Source organism: Delphinapterus leucas, chromosome 13 (genome assembly GCF_059928025.1).
Source record: "Delphinapterus leucas isolate spDelLeu-1000000601 "Yukka" chromosome 13, BTC_Dleu_Yukka2, whole genome shotgun sequence".
NCBI lineage: Eukaryota > Metazoa > Chordata > Mammalia > Artiodactyla > Monodontidae > Delphinapterus > Delphinapterus leucas.
In genome coordinates this window covers 78913759-78934730 of record NC_143141.1, presented here as the reverse complement: position 1 = coordinate 78934730, position 20972 = coordinate 78913759, and the positions used below count along the sequence as shown (strand labels likewise).

The window sequence follows — 20972 nt, the reverse complement described above, 5'->3', positions numbered from 1 at the left end:
GGTGGCGGTATGGGGGCCGGAGGTGGAAGCCTACCCCCCAGTCTCTGTATTTTGCTCCCAGGATTCTTGCTGATGGTGGGAGTGTCTGTCCATGTAAAAGGGAGGTCGAACATGCCAGACTTCGTGGTCCTGTTTGGTTCATTTCCGCCTGGGAGTCCTCTGTGGCCCGTGTAAATGGTTGGGAGAGGGAAGAGAAACAAGTTGGATTCCACCTGTCTGGGGCTCCGAGGGCTTCCTTGAGAAACCCTGCAGCCCTCCTGGGTCCTCCCGTTTACGGCTGTGCTGGGCTTTCTCCTTTAGGGTCCCCAAGAGGCATTCATCTTGCCCTTCTTGTCTTGGATGCTAAGGTCCAAGATAATTTATACAAATTTTAATTCTCAGTGATTACACTCTTAAGAGAGAAAGAGAAAGTTGAAAGATTTAGATACAGCTAATTTATTTAAGGGTCCCACCTGAGTCCTTTTTATCCTTTAAAGTTCCCCCAAAGGAGGAGAAATCACACTTACAATGTGAATTTATATGCTGTGGCTATGTGAGTAGCTATACATAACCTGAAAATGCAACAGTCTCTTCAGGTTAAAACGAACAAATAACACAATCCCAAAGTGGCTTCCATCCGATTTCAATGACTGGGCAAACATTTACGAATTTTGTCAGGGAAGCCGCACTCTCCTTTTCTAAACTATGATTTCAATAATAATTGCATGGTGATTGCTCTGATACCTGTCATAATGAAGAATTTTTTAAATGGCACTAAAGCATTAAAAGATGTGGTATTAGAAGTTTTAGAAAGGGAGCTGAAAAACTATAGCTAAATATTATTTTGGAGAAATTCTAGGATATATAATATCTTTGGACAAAAGCAAACATTTGATACTTTCTTAGTGACTAGGAAAAACAATTTGGGAGGAAGAAATGTCTTGATTTAGCCTGAGCTTTTTATGGCGGGAAAAAAATGTTCATTTTCTGTTGACTTGCTTCTCCCAAGGGGCGTTGTAAATGACGGCGGAAGGGGGGCATCTCCCTGCACCCCTGGATGGGGAACGCTGTCCTTGGTCAGTGACGGTTCCTTCGATGGCCCCTTATGCCCTCAGTGTGTTATCACATAAAAGGAATGCCTCCTAGATCTCCTCCAGAGCTGCATGTAACCACCAGGGACCACCGTGGCCCATCTCAGGCTTCTGGCGTCTCAGAGTAAAAAGCAGGTGAATGGAGGGGACGGTGTGCTGCACTTTGTAAAAAAGACAGCAAAAGGGCCATCACGTGTGGAGGCAGACAGGTTTTTGCTGCAGAGCTGTGGTTTGAGTAGCTTTGTCAAGATGTGGAGAAGCGTGTTCCGCCCGCACAGTTGGTAGTGCCGTGTACCGTCTGTCTGTCTTCTAGACAGCAGGGGGCAGGGCCGAATCACCCAGCTGGAATCTCCCATCCCCATGGGTGAGAGAGCTGGCTGTTGACAGTCAGGGATGGAGTGTGTCAGGACTGCGAGCGAAGGTGGCTCTCCCCATCTCACCTGTGGTCACCAACGTATTCCTCTCAAAGTAAATCACATTTTCCATTTTGCTGGGGGAGAATCTTGTACTGCTAGTTGAGATCGTTCAACCTACTCTTCCTGCTAGAGAGGCAGGTTTGGCATCCCTGGATGGGGAGCACAGGGCAGGCCAGCTGGGGCCCTCAGGGGGTTGGTGCCAGGTGTGTCAAACACCCAGGCAGTCTGGTCACTGCTGCTTGAAGCCAGACTTCCGCACCAAGGGCGACCCTTGCCCTGGCAGGTGGCAGTGCCCACCGATGCCGCAATGCTTGTCTGGCTGAATTCTGGCTTTCCAGTCGGGGGGCTGGGTCCTCCGGAGAGGGTGGCAGGCTTTGGCAGCTTAGCTTGGGGAAGCGGGCTTGAGCTGTGCCATTCATCGTGTACACGCTCCCCTTCGCCCTCCTGTCCTGGCATTTTACTGCTAACATGGCACGGGAGGGAGAAGAGGAGTGGATTGTGTGATTGGCGAGTCCCCCGTCAAACCCCAGTGCGATGACTTCCCCCTTGACAGCTCTCGGAGGTGTCGGCCAGAGTAGAAACCTCGCTTCTACCAGTGCTCAAGGGAGTACCGAGCACCTTGTGGATGTGATCCCAGTGTAATTCAAACCCTACAAGTCACTTACCCTGAGCTGATCTCAACTTCATTCAAACTCAAAGCAGAAAATAGCTATGGACTGTAGACGGATCTTCTTAAAGCAGGGAGAGGAACTGAATGCTTTTCAAGAGCAGCTTGTGCACAGAGAGTCAGACTCTTCCCTTCTTGAATGTGCTCTCCAGAAAATCCAGTGAGAGGAAGAGAAAGCACTGCAGCCATCTCTGGGCCACAAATGATTCTCAGGACACAGAACCTCCTGCAGGTCCAGAAAGCAGGGCTGGCTCAGTGGGCTGTGGGCCAGAGGGCTTTTGGGGGATGCCGGGTGGGCTGGGAGGCTCTGGAAGGCAGCAGTTAGAAGGGGCCAGGGGCCGGCATCGTCCTCTCAGGGAGGGCCTGGCCTGGGCAGGGAGGAGTCAGCGGCTGAGTGAACCCAACAGCTAGAGGACAGTGGGAATGGGAGGCAGCTAGACCCCTCTGAGGGGCTGTGGGTGGCGCTGGCGGCCGAGCCCACCATGGCCTCCTCACGCCCAGGACTGAACTGCCCCACCCAGCACGGCTGCCGCAGGAAGCCCGCTCCACAAGGCATCTCTGCAGAAGCCACCGCCCTGCTCAGAGCTTCAACTTCTGCTCCTATAAAATGAGGAGCGCTCAGGTCCCGTGGTTCTGGGATTCTCCTTTGTCCCCAGAGCCCACTCACGTCATTCAAAGGCAGAGCAGATGTGACTTTCTGGAGAAGGTTCCCTCAGAGCCAGTCCCAGAGCCGCTCTCACAAGTGCTGCAGCTTTTGCCTGTGTGTGTGTGTGTGTGTGTGTGTGTTCATTACACTCTTAGCCTTTGCTAGTGCTTCCTGGATGGTGCTTTGATTTCCCCCTGGGGCAAGGCAGGCGCGGGGGGGGGGGCACGATCTTGGGGGGGGGCGGGTTGGTTAGGGCTCAGCTCACCAAAGTCACGACCTTTCTCACGTTGTGTCCCAGCTGAGGGGCGCTGCCAGCGCTGCTTGAGTTCTGCCTGGACTCACACGGGGTGGGTAGAGCCGCACTCGGTCTTGGGCAGGCGCCCATGCTAATGGTGCCTCTGTGGGAGCAGAGGAGATAAGAGGCTGTGCCTTGTTGGCGAGCCGGACTGTCCCAGAGTCCCTGGATGAGGCAAGCCAGCCCGTCTGAGGATGAACTGCTCCGCCAGGCCCCCACCCGCCCCTCAGCTACCTCCCTGTCATGCCCGTGTCCGACCCAGCTGCCGGGGCTGCGACCCAGGGCCAGGTACCAGAGAGCTACTCTTTCTCTTCTTTTCTAGGCCCTGGAAAATGGTGGCAGAGTTAAACACTAAGGAACACTAGAAAGGAGGAGGCAAAAAGATGTTACTTCTAATTTTTCAGATAGCTCGGCCTTCGGTACCTGGAGCCTTCCGGGCCTTTACTGGAGCAGGCTTCTTCCTCCCTTTGTGTTGTCCTGGACTTTAATCTGTGCCCAGAGCTGAAAACTGCACGAACAGTTAACTTGCAAAGAGGCGTTAGGCGAGAGAAGCCTGTTCTTTCCAGGAGGGCCACCATCGCAGCCTTGCAGAGAGCCACCTGCCTGGACGCAACTGCAGGGAGAGGGGTGGAAGTCAGCCTAGTCAGTCAGCTGGGGTGATCGAGGATTTGACCTTTGCGGCACGGGCTGGTCACTCATTCAGGGCTGCTGTCTGCTCGGGCCGTTTGTGCACCCGGAGCTCAGCCTCTTCCCACCTGCCCCGCAACTGCCGGCACCCTGGGTGCCCCGGGCCTGGGGCTTAGCCGTAGGCAGTGTTCGTGTTGGGGCTTCATGGCAGCAGCAGCGGCTACAGCAGAGCCATCCAGGCCTCCCAGGGTGGAACCGAAGGGTGTGAGGTCGTTGAAAAATTAGTTGACATTTCAAGTCATGCCTACAGTTGTTGAAAAGTACAAATGCATCCCCAGAGCAGCGCAAGCAGTGAGTGGTGGTCCGCTTTTTTGCCTGTGCAGACCTTCCGGGAGCGGTCCTGCAGGCCCCTTCTAGTACATTCTAGTGTATACCGTGTGTGCCGTGCTGGCAGAAGAAAGGACTGGCTTCTCTCACACGCACCCCCCTCCAACGTTAGGGGCTGCAGTGTTCGCAGACGCTCCCTGAGAGGTGTTTCTGCGGGCAGGTAAGTGTGTGAGCAGGGCAGCTTAGCCCGCCAGTGTACGAAACACAGTTTTCACTCTTTTTTCCTGATGAACTTCCTCCTGCTAGTTTAGGGCAGTGCAGAAATTTTTATCTTCTAAGTCAGTAATGAGATGTGAAATAAATTGTCTAAAAAACACGGAGAAGCTTCTGATGGTCAAGTCCCAGGCACCTTTAGGCCTGGTGGCACAGATCTTCTGGGACCCGGCCAGCCGTGTAGCTTTTGCATTTCTTTTTCACTGTCTTTTAAGATGCAGGCAAGCAGGAGTGTGGTGGCGCTGTGATTGGAGATCTGGCCGGGCGGGGGTGGGCCAGCGGCTGTCTCCTTTGCAGCCACTTCTTTTCGTCTCTGTGCTGTTCCACCTGACCAGCGGTTATTGCATCTAGAGGCGGGGCGAGGTGTCTGCTCCCAGCCTGGACTCTGCTCAGAAACTTGGCTGCCAGAATCTAGAACCTCAGCTAAGCCTTCTGGGGCTGAGGTGTGCTCGTGGCTGACAGGGACCAGACCCCCACCCTGCCAGGCTTATTCACAGGAGTCCTGCTGAATTAGAGGTAAACACAAACCCGTCGGGAGCACACAGGCTGAACCCCCCTTGAGCACGTTCCCTGGGCCGCAGGATGGGGAAGGGCAGCCTCTAGCTGGTGGTTCAGTGCAGCTGCACACAACTTGTGCCTGTTGTACATTCTTTCTGATTAGCTTGCTTTCTCTCAGACCTCTCACCCCTGAACGGCCCTCACCCGGATTTTTCAGTGGGGTGAGTGGGTCTGAAAAGCACTGACAAGGTGTGTCGAAGGCCTTTCCTTGTCTGCATGTTTATCTCTGAGTGACTGAAGGCTGCCAAGGGCAGAAAAAGATGCACGTATCCCCGTGGCTCAGGGCAACAGCAGCTTGGCTTGAGGTGAGCAGGCTGGCTTGAGGAAGGGGTGCACGCACGAGTCGGGCTTATTTCTTTGCAACTTATATTTCCGGGTCGGGACCTGTCAGAGTCAGAGCAAAGTCAGCCATTCAGCATTCTGTTTAGAAAGTGATGATACAGTTCAGGGAGAAAGCAAGCTCGTGATAAAATGTGTTTTCTGGCTGGGAAGTACTCAAGTTCCAAGCCAGGAACAGAGGCTCTGGAAAGGGGAACTTCTCGGTCACGCTCCACCTGGATCAATCATGGATTGAGTACGAGCATCCTTAGAGTAATTGTTTTGTTTTTGGTGTTTCACTTTATGCTGTAGTGCGAACAGCTTTTATGTTCTTTACAACAAAGAATCATAATCGAGTCACTTTAGGTCTTTTAGCTGCAAATATTTCACCCCAAATGAAAAGTTAATGATTTTTTACAAGGATTTTTTTTTACGATTTTTACTTGTCCTTTAGCAGATGACAATAGGGGATTCTGAAAAGTTTGGATAGAATTTTTTTTTTTAATATATGAAGAAGCAGTTCTTCTCACCGTGAAGGCTTCTGCAGAAGTCCTGCACCAACTTACCTGCGGTGCTGTTTAAGCGGGCCCTGGGTGGACAGCGGCATCTGACGTGATGGGCACCCTGCCCCTTGACAAACACACACACTCCAAACTCCAATACTGTGATTTTACGGAAATGGGCAAAACTCGAAGTGACGGTGATGCCATCACAGCTCAATGACACGCCATTCCCTCAGCAGCTGAAGACAAAATTAATTATTTGGGGGGAGGGATAGAAGTCCCTTTCATTTTGCAATGACAGTGTTTCTCAGCTTGGCTTGGGAGTAAGGTGGGAAAGGGGGAGAGGTTTTTAAACTCATTTAACACAAGCTGGAATCTCCTTTGTCACCTGTTTTCCAGCTCTGGTTCGGCCAGGGCAGAACTCTGAGGCTTGGGGGCTGGAGATCGGGCCAGCTCCCTGCTGCCCTGCTTGGCCACTTGGGCAGTGCAAGCTGACGTCGTGAACGCTGCCCCCGTGCCCAGGCCGGCCAGAAGGGAACTCTTCGAGGGCAGGTGCAAATCCACTGTGTATATGTATGCTCAAATTTAAATAGATGTACATAATGAAATGTAAATGAACTGTAAAACAACCGTCTCTATTTTTCTGGACAATGATATAGCAGTATATATTTGTTAAACATGCTTGTGTACTCTTCATTAACCATTTTAATATTTTGTACAGATAAGTTGATTAAATATTTTATTGATAAAACTGCTCCTGACTGGTCTTTAAAGAACTACTTTTTGAGATCCGGCCTTCCCACGTTAAGAACAGCCAGCCAGCCACTGAGGCGTTAGGAGCGACTGCATTGAAACAGGGGTTCCGGGCCCATGAGTCTTTAAGCTAACCACTCCCCCTTGAAATACCTCAGGCTCTAAGTCCAGGAGGACGGGGGCCCCAGGCATGGGGCTGCTGCTTCCTGGGTCTTTGTGACTGGTGTGACACTGCATAGGACGCTGTGCAGCCCCATACCGTATGAAGACACTGCATGGGAAGGTAGAAGAATCCAGCTTGGGTTCGGGGGAGAAGAGGCCAAAATGCAGCGGAAAACATTTTCTCTTTGGAAAACGAGCGCTGGCGTTTGTAATGAGTGATCGTTGCCATTCCAAGCGCAGTGAGAGTGGAAAGGTTTTCTGTTTTCAGACGTATCAAGCTGCTGCAGGATCTAGAAAGCCTGAGCACTCCCACTCTGGAGGCTGCACAGTTGTGCCTTTGAATTCCAGTGGCAGAAGCCCAACTGCAGCAGTGTCCTCTGCGAGGCCAATTACATATTCTAGGGAAACCAACAAAGTCCTACAGCGAATTTGGCAGGATACCTTTGCTCAGTATTCTTCTGGACAAGTACAAAGATCTGTGCTGTGTGATGCTGTCTTGGCTCCTTCAGCATCTCTCCTAGACCAGGCAAGAGAGGACCGACCACACAGCCTTCCACTGCTGCCCTGGCTCTCACACCTGTTTCCTATAGTTGAAGGAGAAAGCTATTTCATCTGTTCCTAAGTATTTCTGGGAGAGGATAAGTGATGGAACAGCAGTTGTGGGAAGATGACAAGGACTTGCCCTCACTAATGACTTGTTACCAGGATCACCTCCTCTGGGATATGGATCAGGCCAGTGTGACACACCTTTTTGCAGAGCGATGGCAGCACACGTCCGCTGTAATCCAGTGTTCCTGCAGGGTGTTAATGCCTGTCCCCTTGGTCATGTGTCCTGCTCTGGTGAAAGGTAAATCAAGAAAGTCTGCTCCCTTTTTGCTTCTTACTTTCATTACTACCAAATAAAGGAGTCTCTTTCTTTGGAATAAAAATGCACCTTGTAACTAACTCACTTGGCAGGTTGCTGTAAACGTATAAGCTTTATGACTCTGCATGCATCTTGTAACTAACTCACTTGGCAGGTTGCTGTAAACGTAAAAGCTTTATGACTCTGCCATTGAAAAGCGTACAGTCTTACATTGCTTTGCTTTAACGATCCTTGGTCAGTTCTTCATTTTCTTATTTTTCACTCTCCACTTGACCTACCCTGGAATTCTGTGGTTGGAGGAGTACACTTTCAGTTGAGAAGGGCTAGTTACAAGGAGAAAGGAAAGTCAGGGGTGGCACTTAAAATTTTATCCTATTTCCCGAACACTGATGCGAGACGGTCTATACGCCCTGCAAAGACTGATGCTAAAAGGAGGTGAAGATTGACTTCTCCGCTCCCCCGGCCCTGGTGTGCCCTGGAACGCCCGCTCTCTGCTCACTCCAAGGCAGGTCAAAGCAAAGATGCCACCAAGTGCTGCCCTGCTGAGGGCAGAGCTGCCTGACCTGGTTACGGACGCCTTGTGCTCCTGTATCCCTGGGAAGCTCTTCTGCTCAGAAGGAACAGTGATCTGGGGAGAAACTCATCCGTTGTGATGTGTCACCAGTGTGCAGCCACCGACCGTGAGGCTGGGGGCATCTGCTGAGCCCTAATCGCATGCAGGTGCATGGCCCTGCAGCCGCGGCCAGCGGGAGGAAGCCCAGATGTTCTGCAAAGCCCGATGAGAGTGGGTTTGCAGAGGTGGGATCCTGGTTCCTCTGTGAGGGAGGGAGGCCCTGCAGGTGCACCGCACTCCTGGCTGTCATGGACGCCCAGTCACAGGGTCACATTCCCATCCCCGGGAAGAGGAATTTTCCCATAGACTCACCCAGCAAGGAAGTCTGTCCCAGTGTGGGGAGGTCAGCACAGCCCCTCTGCCAGAGTGTCTGAGGAATGCGATAGAAAATGAAAACGCTCTGCTGTCCCGGAGCGGGCTCTCGTGTATTGTTGCTGTAATTCCCACTTGGGGTGTTACACAGGGTTAGTGCTCAACAAGTAATAACCGCACACTTGGTAGTTGCTAATACCCAAACTCCAGAGGTTTTCTAATCATAGAAGAATGGAAGTAACAGTTGCAGCCGGACGGGCTGAAGAATGGGCCGCGACGTGCCGTGGCCTTGCTAGTGCCAGATAGTGAAAAGTCCCTGTCCTGGAATCTGTCTGACCCAACTGTGCAGAGCAAGACTGAGGAAATGCTTAAGGGATAAAATAGCAAGTCCATGACATACGTCCAGTTACATATTCAGTTTTGAGGGACAAGAGGTCCCAGCGATGTGATTCCCTGCTAGTCTGACTGACTGAGGGAACTGTATTTCTGGAGAGGTTGCCTATTAGGCAACCTATGCTATGTTGCTGCCTATGGCAGCAACTTTTATTAATTTAGGAAACAATATTTATTGACTATTCTGTGTGACAGCCCTATTCTATAAGCCCTGAGAACGGAGAGGTGACTAAGATACAAGTCCCATCTCCTAGGACTCTCTTTTTAAGGGCAGGAAGGAGTGTTGATAGTGGGGCAGGGAGGATAAAAATCTAATTCCTGAAATAATGGCAAGTACTTCAATAGAGACATGACCAGGGGACTGTGAGGGTTCAGACGGAGGGAGGGAGGGGGAGAGATAGAGAGAGACAGACAGAGAGACAGAGAGAGACAGAGAAACAGAGAGACAGAGAGAGAGACAGAGAAACAGAGAGACAGAGAAACAGAGAGACAGAGAGGACAGAGAGACAGAGACAGAGAGACAGAGAAACAGAGAGACAGAGAGAGAGACAGAGAGGACAGAGAGACAGAGACAGAGAGAGAGACAGAGAAACAGAGACAGAGAGACAGAGGACAGAGAGACAGAGAGAGAGAGAGACAGAGAGACAGAGAGGACAGAGAGAGACAGAGAGGACAGAGAGAGAGAGAGAGAGAGAGAGACACACACAGAGAGGACAGAGACAGAGAGGACAGAGAGACAGAGACAGACAGAGACAGAGAGACAGAGAGAGGACAGAGAGAGACAGAGAGGACAGAGAGACAGAGAAGACAGAGAGACAGAGAGACACAGAGACAGAGAGAGACACAGAGGACAGAGACAGAGAGAGAGGACAGAGACAGAGAGAGACAGAAACAGAGAGGACAGAGAGACAGAGAGGAGAGAGAGAGAGAGAGAGACACAGAGAGGACAGAGACAGAGAGGACAGACAGAGACAGAGAGACAGAGAGAGGACAGAGAGAGACAGAGAGGACAGAGAGACACAGAGACAGAGAGAGACACAGAGGACAGAGACAGAGAGAGAGGACAGAGACAGAGAGAGACAGAAACAGAGAGACAGAGAGGACAGAGAGAGACAGAGAGGACAGAGAGAGAGAGAGAGAGAGAGAGACACAGAGAGGACAGAGACAGAGAGGACAGAGAGACAGAGACAGACAGAGACAGAGACACAGAGAGAGGACAGAGAGAGACAGAGAGGACAGAGAGACAGAGAGACACAGAGACAGACAGAGACAGAGAGGACAGAGACAGAGAGAGAGGACAGAGACACAGAGACAGAGACAGAGAGGACAGAGACAGAGAGAGAGGACAGAGACAGAGAGAGACAGAGAGAGAGAGACAGAGAAACAGAAAGAGAGAGAGAGAGGACAGAGAGAGACAGAGAGAGAGGACAGAGAGACAGAGAGAGAGGACAGAGAGACAGAGAGGACAGAGAGACAGAGAGAAACAGAGACAGAGGACAGAGAGAGACAGAGACAGAGAGGACAGAGAGAGAGAGAGACAGAAAGAGACAGAGAGAGAGACAGAGAGAGAGGAGGGGGGGAGAGAGAGAGAGGCCACTCTGTGGGGCAGAAGCGGTTGTATTTTGGGGAGAGGTCGAGGCACGGGCACTCTCAAAGCTGGAGCGGTTGATCCCAAAGGTTCAGGGCACAGCACAAGTTTGGAGGAACAGAGGGAAGTAAGCGCGTCTGGAGCATCCGGTGGCCGTAGCAAAGCTGCCGAGACCGGAACGCAGGACTCAGCCCCCGCTCTGACCCGCACAGGCCACTGCCTGATATGCACCCCGCACCCCAAAGCCGCATCTGTTGTATCCTCTGTTGTTCCCAGCCCTCTCCTCTTCCCTTCCGCTGACAACCTGGCCTTCGCCGGCCCTCGCGTGACCCCTTCCCCAAGCCTCCACTCCTCTGGCCGCCTGCCCGCTGTCCCCTTCAGGAGGCAGCACGGTGCGTGGGAAGGGGTGAAGCTGTGTCACTGGGGCAGAGCCCAGCTGTCACTCAGTAGCTGTGAGGTCTTGAGCACGTCACCTGCCTGGCACCCTCGTGGTAACTAACACACGACTGAGGCCTGAATGAGACGCTGTGAAAGTGCAGGGTGAGCAGCACGTTCTTTCTCTGGACTTGTTCTCTTCTCTTCCGAACCCACCCAAGTTCCACCTGTCCTCCTGGCACCAGGAGCAGCCCTGCCACACCCTCCCTCCAGCAGTTTTCTCTTCACAGAACTGTGGCAACCCGGAGCCTTCTCCGGCCCTCACCGTTTTGCTCTGGAGATGCCTTCAGCCTGCTGGAGAGGACAGACCCATGTCCCCCATTGGCTCCCCACGTGGGCCAATGTGATCACTCACCTACACCTCCAGGGCACAGAGGCAGGAATCTCAGCCCCTTCGGAACGGAAATCTTTCCTGTCCTCGGCACTCCTACAGGAGAGCTTCAGCCTTAAGTCCTCAGAGATGTACTAGTTCACAGAGCACACTCAGGCCCAGGCACTGCCCGCTCCTTAAGCCCCACCCAGCAAGGAAAGGAGAAGCCCAAGGACATCTCTTCTTTCTGGCAAGAGGGGGCCAGGAACAAAGATGATGCCTCGTGTTATTTAAGAAACACTTTGCTTCCTACATCTTTTCAAAGGACTATAAGCTCCTTGAGGGGATGTTTGGGTGTCCTGGGCTGTGTGTGGGAGGCCTGCAATGGCCTGGGGTCAGAAAGCTGTGTCGGGTGAGCGAGTGGCCTCCTCCTTCACCAACATGAACCAGAAACGCTGAGACGATTAGAATCAAATTTCACGCTGGGTGAAACACTGCAGAAGCTGCGATATCGAGGAGTCCTCCATTGCACCAAAGAGAAGACAGTGTAGAAGACAAGTCTGCTATCCTTCTCCTTTAGGTACCATTTAATAGAGCATCTACCAGGCAGGGAGCTAAATACTATATGCAAGACCTCGTTTGACCCCATTAAAGACAAACAAAAACCCTTCCGAAGTCCAAAAGCTAACACAAGTACTTTTGTAGATGAGGGCCAGTAGGGGAGTGAAGGAGAGGGCTCAGGGAGGTTAAGCCTCTGAACATAACAAACCTGATAAATGACAGATCCAGGATTTGAACCCCAGTCTTCATTTACTTCCTAGAAGAAGTAATTAGCTTTCTGGAAAAGAAGCAATAAGAGACAGATGCAGAAGGAGAGTGTGTTTTTTTTAAAAATAATTATTCGTATACATTTCAAAATCATCTCAAACTTACAAAAATGTTGCAAGAACAAAGAACTTTTTTTTCTCTGAACCATTTGAGAGTAAATTGACATAATGCCCCACGGCTCCCTGACACTTGTGTGTCTTCAGTACAAATAAGGACATTTTCCTACTTGTCCACAATACAACCAGTGAAATCAGAAAATTAACATTGGTCTCTTATTCCCAGCTAATCTTCAGATCCCATTCAATGAAGTTTTGCAAACTGTCCCAACAGTTTTTTTTAATAACAAAAACATCTAATCCAGAATCAGGTATTATATTAAGTTGTTGTGTCTCCTCACGTCTGGAATTAAATTTAATATAATGTAGGAAAACGAAAAATCAAGCCTTTGGAGGTCACTGGCTCTCCAAGGGTTGAGTGGTGAGAGGGCTGCTGCCTTGGACACCTGGCCATGAAAAGCCACAGGGGCTGCCTCTGGAGATTCTCCTCCATGGTCCAGAGCAGACTGGGAACAACTGGTCATGATTTCCAGTTTAGGCTTTTCACTCAGCCCTAGATAACCCCAGATGAAGTTATTAAACCTTTGACAAGGGCCATTCAAGTGGCTGACCGCGATATACAGGCAGAAATGCTTCTGGAAAATGGATTTCATCCACTGCTTACCAACTTTAGTCTTTTATTTTTTTATTATGATGATGTTTAATAATAATTATTATTAATATAGCCAGTCTTTATTGAGAAGATACTCTTGGTCAGGCATTGTGCTAAATGCTTTCATTTAATCATCCCATTGAATTCTTCAACAATATGAGGTACATATTATTATTAATCCTATCTTATAAATGAGGACATTGAGGCATGGAGAAATTAGATGAAGTTGTCTAAAATCACACAGACAGTAAGGCCTCCAGAGTTCACATACCCTATCACCTCATACATATGCACGGAAACATTTTTGCTTAATTCCTAATGAAATAAAATGAACTTCAATCTCCTGAAATCTGATTCTTCCTTCTCTACAAGAAGCACTGAGAAAGTGGCTTTTCAATTTAACAGAGAGACTCTGACCCGAGTCTAACTCAGGATGCTAGGATTGTACCCCTCCTCCTCCAACACACAGAGATCAGGCCAGGCAAGGTCAGAAAGTGGGGGTAAAACACTTATTTTGAAAATTCATTTGGTGCTTAGATGATAAACAGGAAATTTACTTTATCATTTTACTTCTTATCATTTTTTAAGCTCTGGTAACCTTTGGTTTATCAGACATAATTTCATACACGTGGACTCCTGAAATAGGAAGTGATGTTGTAAGGTCACGCTAAAAGGAAAGCTGGGCGTGTTACTCTTCATTCCAGCAGCATGATGTACCCAGTACTTGCTTAGTACTACTGAGCATCTCCTGTATGCAAGGCACTTCAAGCCATGAGACCCAGCTCCTAACATCAGATTTCTAGAAGGCCTCCCTACACAGTTGCCAATAAGGACTCTGTATGGAGCTTTGCGCCAGCGGCTTAGGCATCTACCGGCTCCTTTCCAGGGCCAAGAGCACTGCTTGCCTGGAGCGTGGCTCCTCCCCTCTGAGAAGTCATTTGCTCTGACATGGCAGCCACGGCAAAGGGTCATAACTCATACAGCGCTCACCACTGGGCTGGCACATATCAGAGGTGAATCTTTCATCAGGGGGCTTTAGGTTTTGAGAAGAAGGACAACATCCCATTGTCCTTAAGGAATGGGACACCGTGAGGGATTTCCTCTAGGAGAAAATGGAATGTTTCTATCTATCATCAACCATCTCTGCAGTCAGCGGGACTTACTGGCTCCTAAGGTCCCAGAATTGAGTCAATTTAGGGAAGGAAGCAATATTGTTAGCCTGCTCTAGGCCAGAGAACAAGTTTCTTCTTTACTGGACCTCAAGGTGCCAAGAGAGGGCGAATTCACTTAACTTAATGGGTTGTTTAGGTTCATCAGTAAAACAATTTCTTTCCAACTAACAAAACTAATGGAGAAATCACTTATGGTAATTTTCTATTCAGCAATTTAAAGATGCCCTTTCAAAAATTACTTACTAGAAGATTTTCAGAAGAAAAGAATCATAATGTAGCTAACAATCTATCCACAATGCCTTTATAGTACTTGGTTCATTGCTGGTCCTCAGTGGAGTTTGACTGAAAAATATCACAGAAGGGGCAGTTGCATGTGGCAGGTACAAGGCTGATCTAGGACAGCCTAGGGCCTCCCCACCTTGGCTCTGGAGAACAGGAGCCTGCTAGCTGTCTGTGGAGGAAGGCAGAATTGGGATCCTTCAATAACTCTTATTAGTTGTTAGTTGACCAGAGGAATGACTAACGAGCCTTATTTGCTGACTACTGCAGGCAGATCGGGAAGTCACACTCCTCGGGAAAGGAGACAAGCAGTGCTTCCCCCGCCATTGGCTCTGCTGGGGCTTGTGCCACTGGCGGCCAGACAGAAGGCTGACTTGGTGGTTTGAGACATGCTGCAAGGTAGTAACAGGTGGCCTGTGCAGGCTGTCCTGATATCCAGTCTGATTCTGATGATCTCAGCCAAGACCTGTGCAAAGTTAGTCTGGGCTGATCTTCACCTTCTGTCCTTAAGAGAGACCCAGGTCCACTGCCAAGATCCACTGCTCATCACTTCCTGCTACTGGACTTGAGTGTATCCTTCTCATGATCTCACATGCTTCACAAAGCTGACTACACACTTAACATTCAGCGGTCTCTTACATTTTCTAGTAGGTCTTTCATAATTTTCTCTAGGGGAGCCTATTCTACATTGTAACTCAATTAAAATCAACTAAATTTAGATTTCCTTTTGTCTGAAAGGATCTTGCCTACCAAAATAAACTGTATGGTGCCACTGGGCATCTCGTGCAAACATAAGAGACTTTGTTTAGATCACTGTGTTCCCTGAGTCTTGGAAAATGTGTTGTTAATCCTATGGAATATTGATCAACTGTGTCTATTTCAGTCTGTAGCATGGGGAGCTGGGAGCTGATAGTTTTTAAGCCAAGAGGGTCTCACTGTTTTTCTCTTCTAATATCCAACATTAAAATTAAACATTTACCTACTAAGTATACTACTTACTACTAAGTACACCTACTGCCTTTATGTACTAGCTGTCAGTGCTTGCTCCTTGTGTCAGTATTCATATTTTGGACAGATCATCCTTTAGCCAGTCAGCTACCATATCTGCCATTTCCTGGTAAAAATAGAGGATAAAATCATGAGGTATTTTTTTCTCACAGAGTCGAATATCTCCTTCTGGAAAATCTTTCTTCATGTCTTCATAGTACTCTTTTGGACACCAACCATCTATAGTACCATAGTAAAATGTAAGCTAGAAGACAAGACAAAAACATTTATTAGAAAACACTTCCCCTCCCAACACGGATATGACACCAGCAACCTGTAATGCTTTGAAAACAGCCCCTGCACCTAGCCCTATAAGCGAGTCCCAAGGCTCCCTCCGGAGAGTGGCTCTCAAGGCAGTGAGCTTTCATGGTTTATGGGAGCGAACCTTGGCATCTGATGGAAAGAAACTCATGTAGGGAGAGCCTGGTGTGATACATCACCCATGATTCACTGAAAGGACTCGCCAGCAAAGTTGTGTATGTTGAGGTTGAGATGGACACTGGAGAGATGGCTGATGAGGGCAAGGAAGAGTTACTGAGACATAATCACTAACTAGTAACCATTCATTATACACTTAATAGTTTTCATACAGCCACATGTAGGCATATGGGACATGTTTGTTGGATGTATGCAAAGATGAATCAGATGGACTCTGCTTCTTAATGTAGCAGATGAAGTGTTATCAGAACTCCGAGTGTCTATGACATTTCTAGGAAGAGGCTCCAGGTAGCAGGAGAGTGTGCTGATTCAGTGGGGAGGTGTCACAATCATACTTCAGGTGACAGCAAGCAGGCTGGATGGAGACAGAGCTTCCTTTGAGGCATCACTAAGACGCTTATTGACTATTGATCTGTACCAATCCCTGATACACATACACACACACATGTTCATGCATACGCATATGTATATACACATACAAATGTGTACATATGCACACATATGTGTACATATGTATGGGCACATAAGCATATATACACCACCTATGTATACATAAATATGTATATATGTGTATTTGTGTGTATATACACATATACATCTATAAGCGTATACACACACACATCTTTATCTCTACGTCTAGCTCTAAGCTGCTGTTCTTCACTGAAAAACTATGTTCTACTTCTGTATTTCTGACAAAAAAAAAAAAGGCAACAAAGGTGAAATCCTATTCAGAAGGGTACATACTGGTAATTTCTACCAAAACCCCCCCAAAACTAAATTTTAAGGCCCCTCTGACATCTGTTATCACTGAAAACAAAGAGTTATGCCGTAAGTGGCTAGTTATCGTCACCTGTAGTTTCCATAACACACCGAATTTGTTCACTCATTCAAACACTTAATCATTAATCTATTCAGCAAATACTTCCTGAGCATCTACTCTGTATTAGGGACTGGAAAACAGATAATAAGACAGTCTCTGGGGGAGGGAACTGGAGGCACCACGTTCACAAGACAATTAGCCCAGATAAGGGCATCTGGTGGGAACCAGTGGGCAGGAAAGGTTCCCTAGAGCACTGATGTCCAAGTTGAGTCTTCAAGTTGGGGGAGCACACTGTGGGGAGTATACCAAGCAAATAAAAAGTATGAAGGAGCATGGCACGCTTGGGAATTGGAAGTAATTTAAAATGGCTGGGCTTCCCTGGTGGTGCAGTGCTTAAGAATCCGCCTGCCAATGCAGGGGACACAGGTTCGAGCCCTGGTCTGGGAAGATCCCACATGCCGTGGAGCAACTAATCCCGTGCGCCACAACTACTGAGCCCACACGCCATAACTACTGAAGGCTGCACGGCTAGAGCCCGTGCTCCACAACAAGAGAAGCCACCGCAATGAGAAGCCCGTGCACCACAACCAAGAGTAGCCCTCACTCGCCGCAACTAGAGAAAGCCCGCGCACAGCAACGAAGACCCAACACAGCCAAAAATAAATAAATTAATTAATTAAAAAAAAAAAAGGCTGGAATATGGGAGATAAGTCTGGAGAGCTGGCGGAGAGAGATGAAGTCGTGAACAGCCTCTGTGCCCCAATAAGGAGGTTGTACCTTGTTCTGAAGTCCACAGGAGCTAACAAAAGACTTCACACAATGAAGTGATGTGATTAAGTCTGTATGGTAGGAAACTAACTCCAGCTGCAGTGACGAAGAGATTGGAGGGGATCAAGCAGAGGCGGGAGGAGGATATGGGAAATACGTGTTATTGCCCACTGGATAATTTTCTACTTGGATCATTAAATCCATTATCTGAATACGGACAGGTGAGATCACTCTTATAAAAATACCAACTTTTATTACAGTAATGTTATGATGTAACCAACATTTAAAGAGATGGTTAATTAAAAAACACTTTAAAGAGGGGAATATTTAATGTAGTACTCCAGAGAGTCAATTACTGACAAATAAACTTTGAGTTGTAGACTTATTCCAAAACACTTCATAGGGATTTTTCTGGCTTTCACCGGGGCTTTGGTTTTGAAAGCTGCAAAGGATCTGTGGCTCACAGATTTTTCACTGAATTTCCTCTTCCTACTCTCCTGTTTTTGTCACTACAACCATTTCTGGGCATGCCAAAGGTCCCAAGCCACACTTCATCTTGCTAGGGCTCTCAGCAGTGTATGAAGCTCCTTTTGATTCCTGGAGAACAGGAGAGCCTGGCAGTTGCCTGGTTCCTTCTTCCTGGTGCCGGTCTCTCTATAGCTCTAAAATGCTGCAACCTCACAACCAGTGGGTGACTATTCTGGCCAGTTGTGGAAAAAATAAATTTCTCAGAATTTCTCAGCAACCACCCTGCCACAGCTTCCCCTTGCAATACTGCTGGGAGTACAAGCTGTCTGCAGGCATTAATGATCTACCAATAGGGCTAATAACTTTAGATTCTCTCTAAACCACTCCCTACTCTTAGCACCAAGAATCCTTTAAATTATATCTAGGAAATAGCATCTGGAACAGTCATTATGCACAGCTGTTCAACACTTCCTCAGAGTATGAAACAGTGTTGAGAAATCTAGAAATGCGAAATTCAGACTTGGGCTCGTGTCCATCAGGTCTGTTCCTCTGCTCCACTGCACTCTTGCCCGAAGACACTGGGACACTGAGAAGGGTACTGTGGGAGTCCTCACACCAGTACAAGCTACGGTGGTGAGGTCTTATGAAAAACCCTAATACAAAAGGGTCAACTAGAAGGAAAGCAAGGCAGGAAAGACCTCCCCCAATGAAGTCGCTTTGACAAGGAGGAAAGCATCACTGTGGCACCTGCTGTTACTTTCCGCCTAACTCTTCAAAGACGATTTCTATGGAGCGTTTCCTTTTCAGTGAGGCAATTACAACGGAACCGTCTCCATTGAGAAATCCAGCTTGATGAGGCTTAGCACTGGGGAAGCGCCATTCCTCCCCTCATGCATGAAGGTATCAGACAGTTGAGCAGGAGTAATAAATATGGATTACAGGAACCCACCCCTACCTTCAGGTATCAAGAGACAGGTCCTGTCCAAGTAGTTATGGGACACGCGCTGCCCAAGGCATATGCTAGGAACCTCAACACAAAGTGACGTCAGTGTTCAAGACGGCATAACAATGAGGATCATAGATTTCCCATATGTTCATCTGATTTTACCTCTCAATCCTCCATACTGTAATCATTTTGAGGGGGCTGTATTTGGTTACATTTCTAAGTGATAGTGGGGTAAGGTCTTTTTGTTTTGTTTTGTATTGTTTATTTAAGTTCTTCTTCAGAAGAAGGGCTCTGTAAGAAAATCTTGGCTTACAAGTCAAACACGTGGTTATTTCTATTGCCTTTACATACACTGGCTCAAGATACTTCCTGATCCCTACAGATTATAAGTCACAGGCAGTAGATCCGAACAGAGGACTCTGCACCTGTAACCTGAAACAGGAAACTGGAAAAGTATGGGGTGTGTGGTGGTAGTGGTGGGGGAGGGGGAAGGACAGGTGAGGTATAAAGAAAGAAATAATCGGACACCAAAGCGTAGTGGTGAAGAGTGTACACTACTACTATGTCGATATGTAAAAATGATTCACAACAAATAACGATGACCTGATGAAAACAGAATGATTTGCCAGGCTCTATGCTAAGTTTTGTGTTCACTGAGTCCTTATAATAATATTCTGAGGAAGGTATTTTATTCCTGTTTTACAGAAAAGGAAACTTAGGCTTAGAGAGACTAACTTGCTTAAGTTGTAACAATTAGTGAATATAACCCAGTGAAAAACTGAGTTATAAATCCAGAGATGGCATTCCTAATCAGTACCTTTTACTACTATTTACAATTAAGAATAAACTGAACCATGGTATGAAAACACAAACCTGAAGACTGAGAGGTCTTAAACTGGTTATGAAAACTACCTGCATGTGACAATCACCGACACACACAAAGTTGATGTATACAGTTCTGGGGTGCTGCATGCCACAGGGGTGATGCAAATACTGGAATTGTTAACCAAGAATCTCAGGCTATCAGAAGGATGTTTAAATCAAATGTTTACAAGAAAATAAATTATTTCCTATAGCTTATTTCTCCTTGGCACTTGCTTTGATATGCATGAGAGTTGATAAAGAGTATACCTTATTGAGATGGAAATTATTCTATTTCCAAATTGTTATGTTAAGTAATCGTTTCTCTATTAAACACAACGCTTAATTTTCTCAATTCTAGGTTGTGACTGCCCAGGATTTTGCTTTTCTCTGTGTACCTTCTACAGTAAGGTGGAATTATGGTTACTGTGATAACCATAGTTATCACAGATAGTCTCTGTGCTCACAGATATGTTTTCCTTTAACTCTTCAGTTGCCCCTAAGGATACATGTCCCTGTTAAAATGTCCCTGCAAATTGCTGCAGCTTGCCCCCACAGAGCAGCCACAGTTGTCTTTTCCAATGGCTTTTTTTTTTTTTACCTTTTTGCTCCTGAAACTGCAGATTCCCAGCATTTCCACCCAAAATGACTCTAAACCTATCTCCCATCTGGCACCGGTTAAGTGGTTGAAATTCAGAAGTAAGACAGCTCTGCCCTGGAGAAGCTCCAGAGTAGCGAAGAACTCAGGCATGTACAAGTTGGCCCTTAAACACAACAGGCAGAGAGAGGTACGAACAAAGTACTGTAGGAGCCAGAAGCAGGAAAACCTGACTTCTGCCCTGATTGATGCAACAAAGCTTTGTTTTAGTATTCATTGAGTTGCTGGCTTTTATGCATTAGTAATAGATGATTTATTTTAAGAACAAAAGACATATTAGAAACCACCTTATGATACAAGTTTATATATTTGATTTAGCTAATAACTAACAAAAATCACTTCCAGTGATATATTAACATCTTAAAATATTAAACATGAAAAAAGCCACACACAGAAGTCTCTATCTGGTGATAATAAATATTATTCAGCTATAAAAGAAGAAGGAAATCCTGCCATTTGCGACAACATGAATGGACCCTGAAGGTATTTTATGCTAAGTGAAGTCAAACAAATAAAGACAAATATTGTATGATCTCACTTACATGTGGAATCTAAAACAAAAAACCGAATTCACAGAAACAGAGAACAGACTGGTGGTTACTAGTGGCAGGGGGTAGGGGGTGGAGGAAACGGGTGAAGGTGGTGAAAAGGTATAAACTTCCAGTTATAAGATAAATAAGTTCTGGGGATGTAATATACAGCATGGTGACTATAGTTAACACTATACTGTAATATTTGAAAGTCGTTAAGAGAGTAGACATTAAAAGTTCTCATCACAAGAAAAAAAACTGTAATTAAGTGAGGTGATGTTCATTAAACTTGTGATAATCACTGGGCAATATATACAT

General features: G+C 47.3%; 1 protein-coding gene across 2 annotated transcripts in view; it reads right to left on the bottom strand.

The window, feature by feature from the left end:
• Positions 1-12010: 12010 nt before the first annotated feature.
• LDAH (lipid droplet associated hydrolase) overlaps positions 12011-20972 on the bottom strand; it is a 94293-nt gene continuing 85331 nt past the window's right edge. For both annotated transcript variants that reach the window (XM_022574359.2, XM_089923395.1), the window contains one exon: positions 12011-15370. In XM_022574359.2, coding sequence (XP_022430067.1) covers positions 15179-15370 — 192 coding nt within the window. In that variant the 3' untranslated portion in view covers positions 12011-15178. The remainder of the gene's footprint in view (positions 15371-20972) is intronic.